The sequence below is a fragment of the Orbicella franksi genome, chromosome 5 (genome assembly GCF_964199315.1).
Source record: "Orbicella franksi chromosome 5, jaOrbFran1.1, whole genome shotgun sequence".
NCBI lineage: Eukaryota > Metazoa > Cnidaria > Anthozoa > Scleractinia > Merulinidae > Orbicella > Orbicella franksi.
This window is the reverse complement of record NC_138149.1, coordinates 3,957,038-3,979,367: the sequence shown is the minus strand read 5'-3', so window position 1 is coordinate 3,979,367 and position 22,330 is coordinate 3,957,038. Positions and strand designations below refer to the sequence as shown.

General features: G+C 38.5%; 1 protein-coding gene across 1 annotated transcript; it reads right to left on the bottom strand.

Annotated features, from left to right (window-relative positions):
• Positions 1-1,432: 1,432 nt before the first annotated feature.
• LOC145486925 (beta-lactamase-like protein 2) lies at positions 1,433-21,892 on the bottom strand. Its single transcript, XM_081465633.1, has 12 exons — positions 21,573-21,892; positions 15,851-16,252; positions 12,232-12,357; positions 11,107-11,250; positions 9,794-9,915; positions 9,337-9,489; positions 9,045-9,173; positions 7,984-8,098; positions 6,757-6,835; positions 5,670-5,807; positions 5,316-5,419; positions 1,433-4,306 (listed from the first exon to the last, which is right to left on the bottom strand). The coding sequence occupies exons 1-12, from the start codon at positions 21,651-21,653 to the stop codon at positions 3,962-3,964; spliced, it is 1,938 nt and encodes a 645-aa protein (XP_081321759.1). The 5' UTR covers positions 21,654-21,892; the 3' UTR covers positions 1,433-3,961.
• Positions 21,893-22,330: the final 438 nt, after the last annotated feature.

Here is a 22,330-nt window from a genome sequence, read left to right as displayed (position 1 = left end):
ACATCGGCCGCGGAGTCTTGTTACTTTCACCTCAAGCACTTTCTTGTTTCATTTTTAAGCATGGTTTCCTTATTTCACGAAGCTGATGACATCCTTATGGACTTTTTATTGTAACTCGTGCTCACTTAACCCAGATTACCGTTATGGATACACTTTGGGCTGTCGTTAATTGATGTACATCAAAGCTGACTGCGGTCTGCTTGACGGAGGATAAAATCATTATCACATGTTATCCACTTTCTCGATGCCCACTTTAATTAAGTTGCTAAAATTAGCATGTACTGTCTTAGCTTTCCCGAACAATGCTTTGACCGAAAACAATAACACTTGTCCGCTTATATTAAAACGCAATAATCGCTGTATTACATATTTCTCCGTCGTCATGCATGGCTGAGCTAGTTATGACACTTCCCCCCCGATACAAGGAGGACAATCATATCCCATATAGGGATTTATTTACAACAAAGGTTCACGGGAAAGGGCAATCCCATCCCCCCGAGACCGTGATCCCTTGGTTAGCACCGTGAAATTGAGACCTCAGGGAAATATTGGAAAGTGGGTATGAGCCAGCATTACTTACAGCGGTTACTCTGTTTACGCATGTTCAGAAACTGTTATTGAACTTAAATGAGTGCGCACACTCAAACTGGAAACCCAGAGTTTTTGGTTCTGGCTTTTTGATTTCGTCTAGAGCGTCGAGCGTTCGGTCATCGCTAATCCCAGGGACGAGATTGGCTCGAAAGCGTTTTTTATGCTTTACCTGCAGAAAGCCTCGTTGGGCCATATAGTTCGTAGGATTCCAACACGTTTATAATTTAATTTACTCCCACTGGTCAATTCGCATTACTAACTTTCCGCGCATTAATAATAATAAAGACTTTATTTTGTTTACCTTTACCTTTAAACACTTAATAGCCAAAGGCTAATAAACTTGTCGCTCTCAGAAAATAAAACTATGAATACAAATAAATAATATAATAAAAGTTAAAAACCTAAAATTATGAGAGACACGAGTATATTAATTACAATAAGATTAAAAACTTAAATCCTATAATGGTCCAAATGTTGCTGCGCTGCGAAGATTGTTTTAAATAAATTAATTTTTAACCCTTTGACGCCCAAGTAGCCCTATGCGGCCACTTCATGGTCGTGCTCTTTGTAACACTTGTGACGTATCAATTTGAATATCACCAGATATTATTGATAAGCATATGGTAGTACTAGGCTAGGCCTTTCCCTACAATGATCAGGTTTAGATATCGACGACATTCCGATGTCGCAAGTCGAAAAACAACGTTATCAGTTTTGGTGCAAAAACGGTGGTAAAATGGTTCACTATGCCTGGCTCATGCGCATGCCCAGAGTTGAAACATTGCCCAGTTTTGTGCCTAAACCTCGAAAAATCTCTCCTTTTGGTAAAAAAAGCTTTCTTGGCAAAACTTAGGCTTATTTAGCGTCACGGCAGCCATAAAACCTGACTAAACGGTTAACCAAAGGTTAACCGAGGCTTACCAAAACCACAACCATTTTATAAAAGAAATTAACCTCTTCCTTTGGCTCAAAGATCAGTCACTATGGACGAGAAGGCTACAGGATTATTCATCTCTCTTTGCGCCGCCCGTGAACTAACTGATCACCGAGAGAAACAGAAAAAAAGTCGCTCCGGTTAACACTGTCCAATGCAAACTGCTTGAAACAGCCCAATGAAACCACACGAGTAAGTTCCCTTGGCCTTTTTATTTCAAAAGGTTACATGAAATAGAAATTTTTCTCTTGTGTTTCCAGTCTGGCCACGTAAACATTCGAGCCACAATGAGTTTTATCTGAAGACAGCCGGAAAGCTTGCAGGTGGAAATCATTTGCCTTTCCCTGGCTCTTTCACGTTATCTTCAAACTCCTGTAAACGGTTCTTCCAAACCGATTTTGGTTGTTTATTGGGCTCAAATGAAAAAAAAAAAAGGAAGAAAAAAAAGACAAAATCGTAAGCTAATACTTATTTTGCACAGCCGGGTTTGATGCGTCAACAGTCTCTTTACACTAGCGAGCAATGACACACAATCTTGAAAGCCAATTATACTAGTAACATTCCCACTGCCCCTTTAGTTCATCAATATTGCACTGTAATTTAGTATGTACATTTATGCACAACACTGAGCTAATCAATAGTGGAGAGAATGTCGCTATTTTAATACATTCGCAAAAACCGATTTTCTTATGACATTCGCTAAAACAATGCCTACAATTACTTTCGAAAGTACCCTCAAAGTTGCTTATTGCCTCCTTAAACGGTATTTTCTCTTACTTATCTTCTGGGTTCTGTAGTATGAAGCTCTGGGAGGGACTGCTTTAAATTATACCCTGCGTGACAGACAAGCTACACCACCGCACTATATCGAGGATTCAGTTGCGACACGTCCGGCTGCACCACGGGCTACTCTCAATAAAACTGATGAGAATGTTCTTAGGGACGGACCATTATATTTTTGAGGGCGGTGATGAGAGAGGGGGGTTTGGGTCACATTTATCATTTGGGTTTTTTTCTCCAAAAAACAATTCTTGTACAGCAAGTGCTTCCTACTAACCAGATCCTATATTAATTTGATGTTTTAAAACAGCATTCTTCCGCAACCTATTGCCTACCCTACCCCCACCCCCTCCCAAACAAGTATGCACAACCTAAGGCTTGCCTAAGACAGTTGCTCATCTCCCACCCCCACTCAAATAACAATGGTCCATCCCCTAGTTGATTTGGTGAAGGAGTCTACCTTACTAGACGTTTTCTAGCATATGACAACATTTCCATCGAAAGGCTAATTCACATTTATCAGTTATCACATTTCATCCATTACACTTCATGGTTTAATGAGGTAGATTCTAAAAGCGTAGAAGCTTTACAAGGAAACAGAAAGGCATAAAATGATATGAATATTTATACCTGTGCACGAGGCATTCGATGCAACCAATGTGGTACCTCTTAAGGGTAATTGTAAATGTTAGCCATACCTACAAAGCGGGTATGTCTGACAGTACCTATTATTATTATTATTATTATTGAAATTCTTGATGAACTGATCTTCATCCATTCTACAATTTTAGGGGATTGGCTCTCCGTCTGGATAACGATATTTAGGAAATGTTTATTACATTCGTGGATGGACTGCTAGTCCATCGCAGCTTATCCTCAGCATATTGAACAATATTTTCTAATACATTAGCTTTTTTCGATACATATTTACATATTATTTGAATTTTCTCTAGTAGTACGAGGTGCATCGATATATATTTTTACATCTGAGTGGAGTGAAGCGCCATTTTTCGCGGTCAAGAACACGTCACGAAAATGGACTCGACTCGACTTCACTTCTCCACCATCGCACTGTGCCCGTCTAAAAATGTTTCTCACTAAACATACATCACCAATCTTAGGCCCAGGTCAACCGTCGAACTTCACACGAGACGAACTAAACTGAGAGCATCAAATTCATCATAAGTTCGACGTTTGACTCAAATGAGTTCGTCCGACTGAATGTAGACCTAGATTCGATGTAAGTTCGACGTTTGACCCAGCGGTCGAGCTTTACACGTTTGGATCGATTCAAACTGCAATTTAGTTCGTCTCATGTGAAGTGCAACGTTTGACCTGGGCCTTAAAAGCTGCTTAAACTGAATTCTTGTCGGGCGTTTAACCCGCGACAGAAGATAATGGGCTTCGAGACCTGTTCATTGCTACCAGTTCCATTTAAAGCTATTTCTTTTTTGTCAGGATTCTACAGAAAGTTTTCTCTAGGATAAGGAATGAAATGCTTGTTTTTGAAAACTTTGAAGTTCGTTTAAGGTTCATGTTAGCGATGACTATTATCCTTGTTCAGTGCAAACATGGAAACTGAACAACGTAGAGAAAAAAAAAGTTAACTGCTGAGAACAATTCGCACAGCGAGACAGGTAAAGCAAGACAATGATCTCATAACTGTTCTCTGTAGAAGTAGGCTTTGCCTCGCGGATGAAATCCAAACACTGTGAATCCGGGAGAAATCCAACCGGTGGAATTTCCAGGAGCGTCAAAGTGCACTTTCTCGTGATTGATTCCCATTACTACTATTAATATACATTTGACCTTTCTCCGGTCAAGAAGTTCAAAAGTTGTTCCACTGAGACGATTAAGAAGAAGTTTCTCTAGTTTATCCACGAAAAAAAGCATTTGTCCTTCTTGGTGCTTTATGATCACTCTGCGAATTGTGGGCACATCTTTCGTATAAAACTCTCCTAAATATGGCGCTGCTTCCTCTTCTGAGATTGTATGCTCTTTCTGTAAATTGAACAATAGAAATCGTTAATTCTCAGCAAGATTGTACTGTGCTCAAGGAAATTTGTAAACGTATCCTTATTTTTACGTTTAGGCCGCTTTTCGAAAACGCTTTTCAGACCGAAGAAATTTGAAAACGCTGGCTTTGCGTTTTAGCGCGGAAGGAAAACACTTTGAAAGCGGAGCTTTTCGAAAACGATAACGACATGAAAATCACGTGATTTCCATGTCCGATTTTTCCTCAAAATGACCGGTGGTTGTTGCGTTTTCAAATATCTCCGGCGTAGTGGACGGACAGCATTTGACGCGTTTTCAGAGTGAAAATCCCGCTTTCAAATTTCTCCGGCGTAGCAGTCTTATGTGGCTAAAAATTGTGATAGTATTAACATAGAATTATCGAAGGGTAAGACTTCGCCAGGAGAAAATGGCGTAATAATGTCTCATTGGAGCTGTTTCGGCTTTTTTGGACCTTGGAGAAGACGGCTGTCTCTAGTTTATAGTACTTATCTTTCATATATATGGTTTTCGTTCCATTTTCCTAAGAAAGTAAAGGGTTAACAGTTGGACTCCAGTAACCCGGCCCCAGACTCCAACTCGATCAGAGCCGAGATTCGATTCAGGAGAGGCTTATGAAATTTGGAAGGGAGTAGAGGGTGGCATGTTGGGACACACCAGCCAAGAAGGTGCTCTGGAAGAGCAAGGTTATGCCCGTGGTTAATTTTGGCGAGATTGGGGTAGGGTATGTTTCAAGGCGTTAACCTGAAAGTTTCCTTCTCCGCTCTCCGCCTTTGAGCAAAACACATCTGTAATTTTTTAAGAGCATGCCGTTGACCGCTTATTTTGGTGCGATGCGTGATTTGCGATTTCAATTTAATGCAAGGGAAGGTCATCAGTTACCCTCCTTTTTATCTGTTTTGTGCCTTCTTCTCCCTGTTGTAAGAATTAGTCTGTCGCTTATTGCTTATCATAAATGTCACGCTACAATTTGTAAGTTTAAAATGAATCGGATCACCTTCTTATCCCTCGCTATGAGTTCCTCGTGAAATGCCGTTAAAAGCTTGCTCGCTAAATCCGTACAAAGACCATTTAAACTTCCTGTGTTGAAGATGTTGAAAGCTGAAAAAAGGAATATTCATCAACCTGATTTTAATTATCTCAGAAATTAAATCAGAATATAAACGCAGCTCGCATGGAATGATTTTGTTAACGTATATACCATCATTGTTACTCTTATCTGCACGCATTGCAGATCTATCTATTATCAAACTTTGGTCAGTCTCTCGTTAGTTTCTAATTATTCACCTGGGTAGAGAGAGGCATCGTCGGAGTTCAGTGTATGTTTTGCTCACGGAAAGCTAGAACTCACCTAGTTTCAGCTCAGGAAACAAACAGATGTTTGATGCATAGCCGTACATGTAACCTGTTTTTGTTCTTGCAAGGTAACCGTTCATAAGGTACATCTCCCAGGGAGATCCCATGAACTGTTTGCCATTCAGGATGTAGGCTAAAGTCGAAAAGAAATTTGAAATGTTAATCATTCTTAGTGGTTACCTTTCATGCCTATTGATTACAGCTCTGAGAATTACGAGATGGTTGGTAAAACAAGACATGCTATATATATCCTAGGTGACGATCACATTTATTCAATGCAGTTTTCCTTATATATATGCAACATGGGTGTGGTATCGCTGTGCTGTCAGTTTACGAGTCTTGTGAATCCGGCAAAATAAAAACGACAAAGTGAAAAATTCAGAGTGCTTCTATATGCTTAAGAGTCTAATAACGTTTTAGTTGTCCAACACCGTTGATCTTTAGACCTGTCGCATCACGAGCTCACGCGGTCAGATCGAATGGATACTTAACAATTATTCCACGAGTGCGCGTTGGATATGAGATGGTAGATAGCCAACGAGTCGCATACAGCGATAATGATCCAATATCCAACAAGCGCGAGTAGAATAACTGTTTTATTAGAAACGCCCCCAAAATACAGAAAACTAAAAATAAAATAAGCAATTGGATTACAAGCTAAAAATATGTTTCTTATTAGATGTTTTGGTGCGTAGAATCGTGTATTTTGACGGGTTGTGCCGTATTTTGACGAGCCCTAATTAGGGCGAGTCAAAATACAAACAACGACAGAACGAGTAAAAATATAAAGCGATAATACATACCAAAACATTTAATAAGAGATTTATTATCCAACTGCTGTAGTCAATAAATTTATCAGTGAAAGAGGGAGAGTGTAACAGTTTTGCGTGCGCGCGCCGACCTGTCCGGCAAACAGGTTTTCTACTGTATATTTGTACTGTTATTTGGACGGTATTCGCTGCAGTTGGATAATAAATTCTTATTTCATGTGTCGCTGTAACATTTTTCACAACTCGGGATCTGTTAATCAACGCCGCAGCTCGACAAAATCAGCAAACTCAAAATAAAATTCGATTACTTACCTGGAGAGAAAAATTCTTCCGTCATAACAGGCGAAAGAAAGTCATCTTCTTCCATTGAATCGAAAAGTTTTATTTCCAACTGGAGACAACAATTAAAATTTGTATCAAAGTCTTGAGATTATTGATCGATCGTAGAAGTGATTTTGATGCTGGAAACATTTGAACTGATTCGAGATACAATAAAAACCCACGTATAAGAACCATCATTTTGTGAAGTCTAGCAAATTAGGTTTTTGTATTTTGGGGTAGTTATTGCTGGTTTTCACATGACGTCACTAAAATTCGAACTACAAAACTATTGATCTTCCTGAAATTTTACTTAAATGATGTATAAGAGCAGCTGAAAAGTAATATTCATACAAATATTCGCTCCAAATGGGTTTTTGCTTTTGTGATACACTACGCTTGAATTTCTAAGCTTTTGCGTGACGCGGCATTTACATGACGGCCTAGAGAGCTATCATGATGGTTAAAAAAAGTCACTTATTTCGGGGAACTTGGCTATCTGAACAGTTCATGTCTTAGAAAAACTATTATTTTAATGTTTTAGAGTTCCTCGAGGGATAAATGGACGCTTTTGTAGCAAAACTCAGTGACAGATGTTTCTGTCGGTTTCCGGCCGCCATGTTGGTGCCCATACGGATGGGCACCAGTATGGCGTCTCCATACAAATCTCTATAAATTTGGGTAAAAAATTTCTCCGCATATCTCGCATAAGGAAAATTCCTGTGACCAGAATTTTGGCGAGAGTCTTTGCATATTTACCTTCTTTCAATTCTTAGATTCTGGACTTAATCTATTGACCGGTTTTGATTTTTATTTTAATCTATTTTGAATTGCGTGACACTCAAAACCAGCAATTGGCATTTTAGCTAAGTAGGTTCTTAATTTCAATAAAGGAGATATAGTTGTTGATTACCAGGAAAATAAATAAACTTGGGTTTGGTCCTTAAATATAAAGTATTTATTCAAAACTGTGTTATTCCCAGCCTAACAAAACTGATTACATAAATTATAAGTAGTGTTTCCTCTATAACAAGAGTTCGTCATTTAACTGAAACCGACATATAAGAACCTGATTGATCTTGCTTGGCTAAACCACTTACAAGCGGTCTTTTACTGTATACCGGTTATCAACCTTTGACACCCTTATCACTCAACCAACTGCGTTATTTAAAGAATGTTCAAACGAGTAAAGGGTCAATTTACTGATAGTTTCAACGTTACCTTTGCGATGTCTGCTAGGGAGGTGAACATTCCTCCCGCCGGGTTTGCCCAGCCCCATTCAACCGGCTCCTGGGGTTTCTTTTTCAGATACCCCACGGGAATTCTCCGTCTTAACCTGTAGAGATAAAGATTTGCGGATTCATACGCATGGACCGAAAGTCTTGTGGCAGGTGCTATCTTTAACAACTGTTTTGTTCTGGCAACACACAGCACTATTTGAATCAATCTGTACAACTTATCTAGGAAGTGCTTCAAAAATAGCGTTAGTAGGCAATTTGGCATTCTTGGTTCGTAGTTCCTCGTGGTTATTCTCAGAAAAAATCGGGTGGAGGTAAACTCTTATCCTGTTTAAGACCAAAATCTGCGATTTTCCCAACCCTATTTAAGACCTGACCAAAAATTCAATACCCTGTGTAAGACCTGACTCTTAAATCAATACCCTGCAACTGCTTCAGTTGAGTTGGAAACTATCCTCCATCTAGTTCCTGCACTCATCAACCCTTGTTCATGTTTCGTACACTAAAAAGTGTCATGTAATTTTGAATTCCTTTTGAAAACATGACGCGCGGAAATCGGACCAAGTATTATTTACTAGCTGAAGTTCAGTAAGAAAACTAAGGCAGCGTTTGCACTACGTCGGAGAAATTTGAAGACGCAGCTTTATTTCTACCGTTAGGCCTACAGTCCACACTAATCCGTCACAAAAAGGGAGTTTTTCAAAGACGCTCTTCAAAGCGGAGGAATTTGAAAACGCCGGCTTTGCGTTTTAGTGTGAACAGAAAACATTTTGAAAACGGAACTTTTCGAAAACGATGACGTCACGACAATCATGTGATTTCCCTGACTGAGTTTTTCTCACAAATCCAAGATGGCCGCTGATTTTTTCGTTTTGAGATTTCTACGGCGTAGTGTGGATGGAAAACATTTGATGCGTTTTCAGAGTGAAACCACCGTTTTCAAACTCCTCCGATGTAGTGTGGATGGGGCCTTAGCTACTAGCTGAAGTTCAGTAATAAAGAATTTTTTTTCACATTAATTTATTAGCAATAGATGGTACTTACTCAGGAGTTAACTTGAATGCCGAATCATGCATCTCTAGTGGATCAAAAATGTTTTTCCGCGTCCAGTCTTCATAGGAAGTGTTTTGGGAGAAGGCCAGTCCTTGACCAAGAAGTCCAAAACCTAAATTGCTTCATGATAACGTAAAACCGTTGTCAACAATCTAATTTACCATTATAAACTGGAAAATATAAGAGCGATTTTTGAGTGTTTCAAATTTTGTAACCCAGTTACATATATATATGAAAACGTTAAAATAACTTAATTGAAACATAGATATAACAAATGTCAGACCTGTAACTGACTTTATCGCCTGGTTGAGCAATAAGCGTAAGATTCCTTATTCTCTCTAACATGACAGTATTGTTATCTGGACAAAGCATCGGTCCTTTCTGAGATAAACATGGCGCCTCCCTTGGAAATCCAGACATGTGAGTAACCATTTGCCTAAGGAACAAAAATATAGAGAAGAACAACATCTCTGTTTTGCCGCAGCACTGTTTGCAGATATTAGTTGAAAACTTTAATAAGAACTGGATTTTTTTCAGTGGTATAAGCTCTAATTAAACAGGTAAAGTTAATTCTTTCGCAACAAGAGTTAACAGTATTCCGAAAGTTCAAAGAAATCCTAGCCATTTTTTTGTAAACTTATAAAGAGTTGATCGATCAATAAATCAATATTATCGATTGCTTCAGGTGATCGACAGACAGACAATCTGTAATGGTATTAGGTACTGCTACACTGACCTACCTCAGGACGATCTCGTAAGAATTGAACGGATCTTTTATTGAGAACTTTGGCATATACTTCGTGAATGGATCATCCAGCGACTTAACCTTCTTCTCGTAATAAAGCTTGTAGAGCATCAACGCCTGAATAAACACAACAACAACAACACTACAATTCATCTCCAAAACAGACACATTTCCAATAACAGTTATAAATAATTCGTTTTAAAAAGACTGACAATTATTGCTGTGTGCCTGTGTGCCGTTTATGTTTTATATAGACTGATATTCAGTACTGTCCTCGCTCTAGGAGATTGCTACACGGTCAGTGTCCCACCAAACATTTGCTAGCCTTGGATAGCCGATGAAACACTGTCTCGAGTGTTTTGATATATCTTCTCGATCGAAACAAAAAATCTAAGGAGTAAATGGAGGAAGCAAAATCGTCAAAATCTATGCTAATTAAACTCCTTCACGGTTGTGATTTTCTTTGTATTAACTTGATGGGTTATTAATGAGTTTGAGAATTGAGTGTCGAAAGTTAGATAAGATCAAGGTAAAAGGTTACCCTGACCTTCTCTTGATTTAAATTAATACGCTTTTGGTTGAAAAAAGGTCACGCCACTTTTTCCACCTATCAAAGTTAAGACCAAAACCAATCACTCGCAACTCCCTCGCATGCCCTGGTTTTCTCGCGCTTTGTGCCACCTAAATGTATTTGCTTCGTGTTTTGATTGGTTCGCTGCCTTGTTTGTGTTCTTTATAATTGGCCAGATTGGTTCACTTGCTTTTACGACAGTGTATTGAAAACCACCTTAAAATGGATCTTGATGGAGATGGTCAAGTCAGCGCGACATATGCTAATTGATAAAAATGTCATTGAGTTCTCCAAACACGAGTGGAATCTTTGACCCTCCGTACATCATTAGGAAGCTCTAGTAGTGAGCCGACAGGAGACTGGCGCGAGCTAGGACTGCCGCTCACAAGCCCTGGGTTTCTACAACTTCGTAAGGGGTTTTTGATGGGCTTTTAAACGGAGGGGCGTGTATTCGCAGGGGAGCTTATTAGCGAAATAAGAAACTGAAATTGTTTGGCAATGAGCTACAGCAGTGTTGATCGAAATACGTTTTTTCATGTACTGGAAGTTTAATTTAGTGCTAAAACATAGTAAATCGAATTTCTTTCATTTTAACCCGAGAGGGGGCTTATAAACAGGGGGGGGGGACTTATAAGCGGGAGGGCTTATGAGCGACAGTTAAGGGCAGACGTAGATGAGTCAAGTGCACAAGCAACTAGGAAAATAATCAGAGTTCTGTTGACGGTTGTTAAACTTACCGTTAAAACTTTGGTAACACTTGCTATAGGGAACACTGTACTACTGGAGAGTTTTGGCGCTGTGGGGTTCGAGTTGTTCATTCTACCAAATGAACGTTCCCAAATCACTTTGTCCATGTACACAACGTTAGCCATGATGGAGACCTATTGGGTGAATCAAGACAACACTTTCTGGAACCTGTGCCATATACATGTATACGGTTGGTTAGCGACAGCTGTTGTTTACGAAGTAAGAGCATAACTGACGAACTAACAAGCGAACTCCCCCAAAAGCAAACAGTTGTTTTACAATAACTGTCTAATTTCTCGCGCGCTGTTTGGCTCATTTTATAGTCATTAAGAATACAGACGAGTAAAATTTTAATTTCTGCAAGCTCTCAAGTTCACCTTTCAGCCGTCAAACTGCGATAAATTCTTGTAAATTCTTTTAGTTGTTTACAGTAGTAGAAAAAATAAACTGTTGTTGTTGATCTGTTGTTGATCAATGAGGTTTTACGGACTTTTTTAAGTAGCCAATCAAAAAGGGAGAAACGCTATTGACAATATTCGCGTCATTTTGAATAAAATTCACTTATCTTTGTTTACGGTAAGTTTACGGCGTCTCTTCCCCATCATTTATTCCCGGCATTTGAGCATTTTAAGGTTTTGTTATTGTAGAAAACAAATTGACGTCAGTGTTTTATGCGTCTGTCCTCTTATTGATGATAAATTTCGTCATAACATTGTCAAAGTTTACTGCGGAACCACTTGCCTGCAGCTCGTGGTTCCACAGCCACTTTGACAATGTTATGACGCAATTTATGATCAATAAGAGGACAGACGCATAAAACACTGACGTCAATTTGTTAATTTTAAAACAAACAAACAAAAATAAACAAAATAGGAAAACAATAGACTTTTTGCAGGTCCCTTTCACGTGACCTTGTCAAAGAGAAATAGAAAAAGCATAATGAAATCAGAAGGTTGCCAATTTCAAACCACTGAGATTTGTACTGACGTTTTTATATGGCAAGGCTTCACATCCATCAACTTGTTGTTCACGCCAATGCTATAAATTGTCCAAACTTTCGAACTTTTAAATCGCAGTCCAGTGAACAACCCTGATTGATATCATTCTTGTCCTACCGTATCATCCTTAGTGTTTGCCTTCTTCAGCCGCTCCTCAATTTCGGTCAGTGCATCTTGAATGCTTTTGGGTAGAATGTTCAAAGGAACTGCTTTCGCTCGGACAGGACAGTAGGTTTTCGGATCCTAAGGACACAATTTATACAATGCGATGAGATGAGGAGGGGTTAGTGATACGGCATGAGATGGGTATACCCCCGGGCTGGAAGTTACCTCCAATATTTTGTCAGGTTGTCCTAATAATCCCCTTATACCCTACGGTTATATCCCTGAGGTTTGAACTAGGTGAACCAGAGTCTAGAAAGGAAACCATTAGCCATGCTCCGCGCGCTTTCTACATAAGGTAGTTCGGTAAACTCAGTTAACGTTTAACGCACATTATTTTCGTGTTTACTTATACGTATAATACGTCTAGCACGCACGATTCCTCTGAGACTCATTAATTGTAATTAATCAGTCGGCGACAAAAGTTACTCAAAATTGGAAAGAAACCGTTACCAATCAAGGTATATTCATTGCAAGAAGGCTGTAAGTCGGAAGTTTGAAGGGGCCACAACGAAAAATTCACAGCAGAAAACGACACTGCACACTAGCGGCTAAAAGTGCCATTTATCGACATACATCGCTAAATCATTTAGTGATGTAGGTAGATAAATGGCACTAATCAGTACAATCTTTTGCGAGACATTTTAAGTTTAAGGAAATTTAATACTTCTCATCGAATTATTTGCATAATTAAGGTTTTCGCATTTTTGCACCTGGTGTAATTGCGCTGTTTTCAAAAAAGCCGACAACCAGCGAATGAAAAGAGAAACATCGACTGGCGGCACGCAGTCGTCATTAAAATCTCAAAACTGATGTTAAATACTGAAATCATCAGAGAACAGCTTTCTTGCATTGACTACATGGACCAATCATGACCCGACATACCATAGCATCTCCAGCATTTGATTTTCCCGTTTTGTTTTATAAAGTCGATTTAACAAATTGACGTGAGTTTTTCATGCGTCTGTTCCGTTTTTGACCATGAATTTCTTCATAACATTGTCAAAGTAACTGTGGATCCGCAGACTACTTTGACAATGTTGTGACGAAATTCATTGTCAACAACAGGATAGACGCATTAAAAACTGACGTCAATTTGTTTTTCACGATAACAAATTGTCAAATTACCCGTCCTCGCTCGTTGACGCATCGCATAAATTATAAATTCACGTGTCTGTCCGCTTATTGACAACGAAAATTAGCCAATGAGCGCGAGATAATTTCTGCAGTTATCGTAAAAAAGCTATCGATAATATCATTAGTTTCTGCAGTCTCTTCACAGAGTCGAAACATACATGTAATTCCGCCTATTTAGGGACACCTGCTGCCCGGACTGAATCGCTGCTTTGGCTGTCATGGAGTGAGCGGCTTCCAACAACGCGCGCCTGCGCTACCATGACAAGGTTTACGATCACTTATTACCGTTTCAAGTTGCCCCAGGCAAAAGGGTGTTATTTCTTTTGGCTTCTAAAATATGCAAATGTCTCAATTGAAGTATGAACGTTATTCCATTATCCAGATATTTTTTAACAATAATGACAGTCTGATTCACATTTTTAAACACAGATTTCGTATATCTGTCAGACATAAAAATATCCGAAACTGGTTTGTTGCAACTCTTCTAAAGTGTAGGTCGCTCTGGTTTGATATGTTTCTTAAACTAACATTTCATTTAATTGCAGATAATTGCATCAAGATAAAAGAAAAACTGATGCTTTCAATACACAATAGTTTTTTTGGCCAAAAACATGTATAATAATTAAGAGAATGTCACCTTGATTTTACTTAGGAGTTTAGTCAAGTAGAAATTTCTAGACTAAATGTTTTCGTGTCAGTTTTGAAAAAGGTTCGGTGTATGACAGCTGCCGTTGCTTTTCCACTTGCACTATATTGGTTTCCTAGCGGGATTCACAAAACAAACTTCATTTCGGTGGCGTTTGTCACGATCTTGTTACTTCCGGACTGTATTGCAATAAATGCAGTTATGTTCCTAAGTATTGTTTGAATATCACCCGCTTAGAAAATACATTTAATCTCAATAGAACACAATGGATTTGACAATGTTGATTTCTAAACAAACAGAAATTGAACCCCTAATCAGGTTCTAGAAATAATAACGAAATTGTCATTGACCTTCAACGCTTTCAAGATGAAGTTTCAAACGTGCAGTTATTCTCAAAGGTCAATAGAAAACCATACTTTTTATTTCACCAATAAATAATATACTGAAAAGCATGGATTATTTGCCGTACCTATTGGAAAATAAACTTTATCGAAAAGCGAGTCCATTAAATTAATTTTTATTTAAAATTGTCGCTTCCTTCCTCGCACACAATTTGTTTTTGAAAAGACTTGCTCGCAGTCTGGCTACCCTGTGTAAATAATGAGGACTTTTATTTCAAATTTGTGATCTAAATGGTTTTGAAAATCAACCTTCAAAGTATAAGTAGAGGAAATTGACAGCTGCCGTAAAAAGAAACCTGTCCACTGTTTTGAGTGGTAGCAGCAAAAAGTTCTCTTTGAAAATTAATGTCAATTATTTAGTGACTACATGCAATTTTCAAAACGATTCAAACATGAAGTCTTTTAACACCTTAAAAAGATCATTAACACTACGCACAAAATTCAGGAAAGTTAGCCAAGGTAGTTTTTCACGACCAAGGCTTACTAGCGTTTAGCTTATATGAACGCAGTACTGTCTGTTTTTGGTCTCAATGTTCTCATTAGAAAGCAGCTGGTATTAGGCTGAACATTTGCAGAAGATGTGTACTGAGGTACAACTTGAAATACAGAGTGTATTTTCATATCGTCTCTATAATGCAATTGTTTGAAAGGAAACCCATAATATGTTAATAGTATGTTTTCATAATAAAACTAAGAATGCAGCATTTTAGCCTTTTATTCAGGAAACAATAACGAAAAAAAGCCGGCAAAATTGGCAAATAGAATATAAAACCCAAAAGCAGTAGATTTCGTAGGGTGTGTCCAGATACAAATTCGGTCTCAATTCTTGTAGCTAGCGATGTTCATTTTACAGTTTTGCTAGTGTTCTATCATAAATTGATGTTCTCCCAGCTGTCTTCTCCAATTAAATGACGAAAGCGTACTTTAACAGCAAAATCCACCCACTCAAATGTTTCAATTTTTGGTAAATTACCAGTTTTATAACGACAGTTGAAACGTTCAAATGGCAAACCGTCGAAAAATGTATCGCGCGAGATTCACGGAAAAGTTGTGAGACTGATTTAGATCGAATGTACAACCAAGGAAAGCGAATAATCAACCCGCAGTCGAGTAAAAACTCTTCAAGTTATTACGTTTGTGCTAATACGAGGTGAAAAGTACTTATAATCACTAATAGTAGAAGATAATGCATATATTACCCCTTATCATTGTTGTTTGCATGAAATTTATAACATATCATATATTTCATATCTATATCACGTTTTTCAGAAAGTACCTAACAGTGAATGTTCTCTACCCTGAAAGGTGCCGCCTTAAAAAGAATTACGAAGCGGCCAGCTTACACCAAGATAATTTATGATGAAATGTAAGTTTTATAATTTCAGTCTACCTCTTTGTTATTAAAAGTCGTTGCTTCAGCTTTGTCCTCAGAATCGTAATAAATCACTCTCCACACGAACAAGCCAGCCATTACCAAAGACACCGCAATGAAAAGTACCAAGCACACAGACAGTTGCCGGATTCGTCTTGAATATCCTGGCACCATCCTGCCGCCGTCCTTGGTGAGGTGATCTGGAAGGAAGCCTATCTTGCTCGCACTGTTTGGAAGCAGCGCACCCAGGCAAGAATCTCCACTACCGGAAAGTCTTGCCTCGTAAACATTAAACGACATCTGCGAGTCCGCGCCCGGGGACTGGGGTGATTCTGGTTCGAATTTTGCCACCTGGCTGGTCGCGTTCATGTTGGGGTCTGGTTCCAAGTGTAGTCGGGTTGGTTTTTTGTCATCTGGTGACTTAAAAGAGAAGGATACGAGTAAAGCGATTATTGCATTTGATGCAACAAAAACGTTACAGTCCTAAATCTAAAAGTAACTACCACGTCTCAAACTTTGAGTCTGAATAAAGGAATGAATCCGACAGTGTGAAGTTAAATTTTTAGTTTTCGTGACGTAATCGTCGCCATATTGGATGGCCTTTTCAAAAGATTTCTAACTAACTTGCTTGTATCATCCAATATGGCCGCCAAGGATTGGTTGCAAACCATCAGTGGATAAAATAAAATAAACATAAATTTTTAATAAATTAACAAATAAAGATCGAAATAAGTGAACGAACCAGTTAAATTCCACGCCTAAAAAGGTAATCCTAGTTTTAAGCAATCGATGATTTCATTGTCTGCGGAAGAGCAGACGGACTGACAACCTCGTTCTCAGGGTCTCTGATATCCCCGCTCCCCTGGAGGGAGAGATGAGAAACCTTGGAAACGAGGTTGACGGACTGACAGATCGAGGAGTGACGAAATTAACATGCAAAGTGAGAAAAGCGCTTCTAGCTGAGGAGAGGTAGTGGAGCTTAAACGAGAAAGAGCGCGAACAGAAACACAGCTCTTCCTCTAGCATTATGATCCTTTACCTAGTAGCCAGACAACCTAGAACTAGAAACCTGGAACCCAACCTCGTTCCTAGGGTCTCTTATCTGCCCTCCCTGCCGGAGCGAGAGAGGAGAAGGCCTGGAAACACGTCAAGACGAACATCAGGGAACGAATTACACTTCAACACTGACAGTCACCACGAATGGGATGCGGGTGACTCGGTGTCGAACAAGATTACAAGGGAGACTTCAGTTAAGAGTCTTTTTTATAAGAATATTCCGGCTGAAATTGGCGAAATGTTAAGAAAATATTAAGAATATACCCAAAGGCTGAGATTTTATTAAGAACATATTGTTTTTAGTGTTGAAAGAAAATAAATTACGTATACGTACAATAAAATCGCATAATGTTTTTTAAATGAACTATAATTCACCGCTGAAAAGAATGGCGTGCAAATGCAATTTATTTTCTGGTTCTTTCCGTTTTTTCTGACTAAAATACATTGAAAGAGCATACATTCTTATAAGAACAGTATATATACTTATTAAAAAAAAGTGTATGGCAGTCGGTTTGATTTGTTTTTCACCCAATACCCCCTAGGGAGCCAGCTCACAGGTTAACAAATGAGGTTATCAACCTTGAGCCCTCAGGCTTACTGTACCGCGCCGTAAATTAATTTAAATTAGTGCTTCCATATTATCTCAAGTGATACCAATTGACTATTCACGGCATTTATCACAACATTATATGTCAGCGTTAAATGGGGTATACCACAAGAGTGAAGTTCAGAAATAAACACTCCATTTGAAAATGCCGATATTTGAGTAGATAATTGAAAGTATCAATTTATTGAAAGCTTACCTCAGCGCGAACAAACCTGCATATTATACAGTTTTTTAATCGGTTTTCTAGAAATTTCGTTGGGAAAAAATGTGGTCAAATATACATTGAGGACTATCAGATAGCATAATTATAATGACATTTTAACGCCCACATTAGTAATATTCTGTTAAAACAATCAATTTAGTTCAATTCCGACTGTGTGACACGCATCCACAGACACTGAATTTCTTATTCTGATATCTGTAGATGCAAACATTTGTCCTGCGTATGAGCACGATCTGCAAGTGTGCCATTCAGACATTGTGTAAATTCTCTGCTACGTTAGACACCTGACAAAATACTTACACGTTTAAAAATATATCCTCGGTCATTCTTGGATCTTTGACAAACATTTCATTCACCACCAGGAAGATGTGTTTTTGAGTTGAGATTATTGCATTCATGGAAAACGGCAAGAGTCACCGTGAATTAACAAAAAATAGTTGCTCTTCTTCCGTACATGTTTTTAAAATTGGTTCAATGGTAAGCAATGAAAGATCTAAATCAGGATGCCAATGATAGTAATATTGATTAAAGCCACTTTAAGTAGCGAGAACAAATAAAGAAAGTCTTAGTTAAAGTAACCATTTCAAATCACCGTCAGTCAATGGAAAAAGGAACAAAAATCTTTTACTTACAAGTAATTCAATGAAGACACGCTGCGGACTCGTTTCCATTTCAAGGTTTTTGTCTACAAGGCTTTTAGTCGTTTTAACGTGACCGTTTTCCATCTGTCCTATACGACGTTATGACGGACTTTGGTCAGCGCAAATAAAAGCGTCAACATTTTGAAAAACAATGACGAGACTAATTGGACTAATTATGAAAACCGGTTTAGTTGTTTGCAAAAACAAGATTGTCCAGTTAGTCTTCTTTGTTTGTTGCGATGTGGACTTGTCGCAGACCACAGGAATTGTTCAGTACATCAAATTAAAACAGTGGGATTTTTGCAATTTTTGTCGAAATTTCATGTGCCGAAATAGAAAGAACCTCTCTCGCAGTACAAAACGCTACAATAACAATGTGCAAAATGCTTACCAAGTCTGACACATTTAAAGTCATGTAAGAAAAATTACATCCTTGCTTGAGGTCATAATTACTTTCGGCTTGCTTTGTGAAATGCTAGCTAAAGTGAATGAAAAATAACACGTGTTTGTTTGTGGGTTAGTGAGCTCTGTAGTCGGCGGGGAGTTTTGGCAAGGTTTTTCGAATTTTCATGGGAGTGTTTACAACTCGAAGAGAATGATCTGAATGCCGTCAGTTTGACGAAATTCTAGTCAAAATTATCAGACCTTGTCCACACTACGTTAAAGGAGTTTGAAAACGTAACTTTATTTCTACCGTTCGGCCTTCCGTCCACTCTAATCCGTCACGAAAACGGGGCTTTTCGAAAACGCTTTTCAAACCGGAGGAATTTGAAAACGCCGGCTCTGCGTTTTCGTGTGGACGGAAAACATTTTGAAAAAGGCGCATTTCGAAAATAATGTAGTCACGTTAGTCATGTGATTTCCATGCCTGAGGTTTCCTCAAACACAAATCCAAGATGACCGGTGATTGTGCGTTTTTAAATTTCTCCGGCGTAGCCGTGGACGAGACCTTAGGTAAACAACAAAAAAAAATGAAGGAGTTCACAGAACGGTGTGTTCCTATCCCTTATTGTTGAGAGGTAGTAAAATTATTGTGTCGAATTGGAACCAAACAGGTACGAAGAACAATCTTGGAGATTTCTAATTTTAAGTCTTAATGCACGGTGGTGATTGGGTGGAGGGAGTGAGGGTCTTGACGATGGCGATTCAAATTAAAATTCTTTACATTTATATGGAATACTGATTGATTTTGAAGGACAATATAATCAAGACAAAAAGCTTCAATTTCTGTGGTATTGAGCGAGTTGAGTCCGGTTAATTATGTCATTTTTACTATGCTTTATGCCGAGAAAAAGGGCGTGGGGTTGCGGGGGGAGTGGGGGGGGGGGGGGTGGGGATTGACTTATTTGACTGGGGATTTAAAGAAGAGGGAGGCTTGACAGAGAAAGCAAAATTCCAGATTGTTCAAAAACCCACTATCTACATTCCATATCGTGCACGATTCGAATTGACAGAGCAAATTAAAAAAAAAAAATCGAAGAAATAAAAACGACTCTCATAACGTTGAAAGTTGAAGGTAAGCCTTGAAGAAAAGGCGCATTTCTTTTTACTGTGCATTCCAGAATGACCGCAATTCACGGACCTGACGAACAACAGGCGATGTCGCTGATATTTTCCCGCCAAACGAATCATTGACATGGTGATCCGCTAAAATATAATCATGTTAATTAGGTTAGAATGACAAGACGAAACCCTCAGTTGTATAAAGTTTGATTTTAACGAAATTAATGTATATTGATGTACATTTGCTTCGTGAGCACCCCTCAAACATATACGGAGACATTTTACACTGAAAGAGCGTTTGCAATGTAATGGATGTTAACAAAATTCTTCGGCGATCTGTAGACGGTGAAAGATAGTTAGATGTGAATATGTAATTTAATAAAAGTCATTTAAAAACCGATTGTCACATAGCTGAGGTCTCGCTAGTTGAATCTAACGCAAACTCTTATGGGTTGAATGATTGATTGATTGATTGATTGATTGGTTGATTGAAACTCGCACATTGTACCTCTTCTGCGTTTCAGGGCACCTCTTTCACGTGCTTGTTTCGTGAAATGTTGGCATGTGATGTCATCGTGACACAAGGTGAAGTGGTCTTTTTTCTTACTAGACTCGTACGTTTTCAGTGAGGCGAGAAAAGCCTTTCTGTCGCTTGTATGCTGGTTGTCTCCCGGGTTATGCCAAATGTTTAAAGAGACAGAAAAAAAACTTTTCTACAGACGAAATATAATCCTATCGTGAACCCAAATAAAAGATTTGTTACAAGGGGAGTAGTTTTTCTAGTCTCCTCAAATACCATGTGTTTTGAAGCACGTTAAAAAAGCCGGGTAGCTCAGCAAGTGAATCGTTACCAAACCAGTCAGAGCAGTAGAGCACGAATAAATCAGCGACAAGCTTCTAGCTTTGATGCTTTTAAGGCTGTCAGACGAATGTATGTTGTGTAAAATGATTTAATTCCAATTTTCTGGCAATCGCGCTCTTTTTTTTAAGAATCGTTTACATAAGAATGTATTCTGGTTGAAGATTAAGTAACAAAACATTCTTTTTGCAATAACCTGAAAAAAAAAAAAATATATATAGAAATCACACGATGTCGTTACATGTAAATGAATTTATATTAATGAAACCTTTGAAAACTGAATAATTAGGTACTTTTTATATGTCTTTCGGTTTTCTTTAGAAACGAAAATGAGTTAACAAAACAATAATACAGAGTTTTATAAGTCTTATAATCTCAAATATACAGTAGATAAATTCTAGGATCTGCGTGTGCCCCAGTTACATATATATATATAAAAAGAAAAAGAAAAAGAAAAGGTAAACGTTTTGTTTAGTGCAGTCCACCGACGTGACAGGAATACATTAAAAACATCCTTAAACATTTGTCTATGTCATTTTGTACATCGAACCGAAGTTGACGTATTTTTCAGGGCCCCTCTGGATACCAGACTTCGAGCTGAATGGATCAGCCGGCTGTGAAAATCAACTTTAAACGTATTCAAAGAAAGGTTCGCTATAGCAGCTTTTGATTCTATTGAGCAATAGTCGGAACTGGTACTGTATGTAATCTTAATTGATTTGTACCAAATCTTATAATAAAAGCGGTCGACCACAATTTGACAAACGTTTCTTTTGTCTATTCTACTGTTGCAATAAGCTGTCAGACTAAGTAAAAACTGACTTAATACGAGCACCCAGTGTACAACTAACCTTTGTATGGTAGCCGTTTTCCTCCAACTGCTGCGAGACAAAATGACTTTTCAAACCGCGAACTAGAACAACTGCAGACATTTCACATCCTGTGATAAGCCTCAAGACCCCTTTAGAATTACCTACTGAATATTCCTGTATCTTTCGAGATCTTGCGATGTCTGCACGACCACGCTTCACGTAGAAATCGATATCAGAAGCGTGCACTGCGTAAAACTGTATTAAACGCTCCGCAAAATTCCTTTCAGTTCGGCCAGCAGTAGTTGTTTATTCACAGTGCCCCAATATTCAAGCGTGGGCGAATTTGGAACTGATTGACATCTCTGTTGACAGACTGTAATATATAGAGATTCCACTTTTTTTGGCTGTCATCGATCGACAGCAAGAAATATCCTAATGGCCTCTTTGTATGGACGCTGGCATTTGATTTTCACTCGTTTAAGAATACACGTCAAAGTATGTACATACATAGAGACAGGTAAGTGTTGTTGATAAGATTTACTAATCAAATACTATTTTTCATTCAAAATCAAATGGCAAGCTTCATTGTTTTTCATTAATGATAATTTTCATTAGCCAGCATGATGTAGAGCACCGGGGGGGGGGGGGAGGGGGTTGAAATCCCATATAAAAAGGACCGGGGTGGTCGTACCTTTTTGGGGTTAAAAACGCTGTATGTTTTGGTACTTCTTCGGGTGTTAAGCCACAAAAAGTCCAGCCGAAAAAATATGACAGGAGATAATGTGTTGCTTTTGAAT

Coding starts and splice junctions, on each gene's coding strand:
- LOC145486925 (XM_081465633.1), bottom strand. CDS start 21,653: ATGTCTGCAGTTGTTCTAGTTCGCGGTTTGAAAAGTCATTTTGTCTCG. Junction 12,358..15,850: donor CGACTTTTAATAACAAAGAG/GTAGACTGAAAT, acceptor TTGTGTCCTTAG/GATCCGAAAACCTACTGTCC. Junction 6,836..7,983: donor CCCTAGCAGACATCGCAAAG/GTAACGTTGAAA, acceptor TGTTGTCTCCAG/TTGGAAATAAAACTTTTCGA.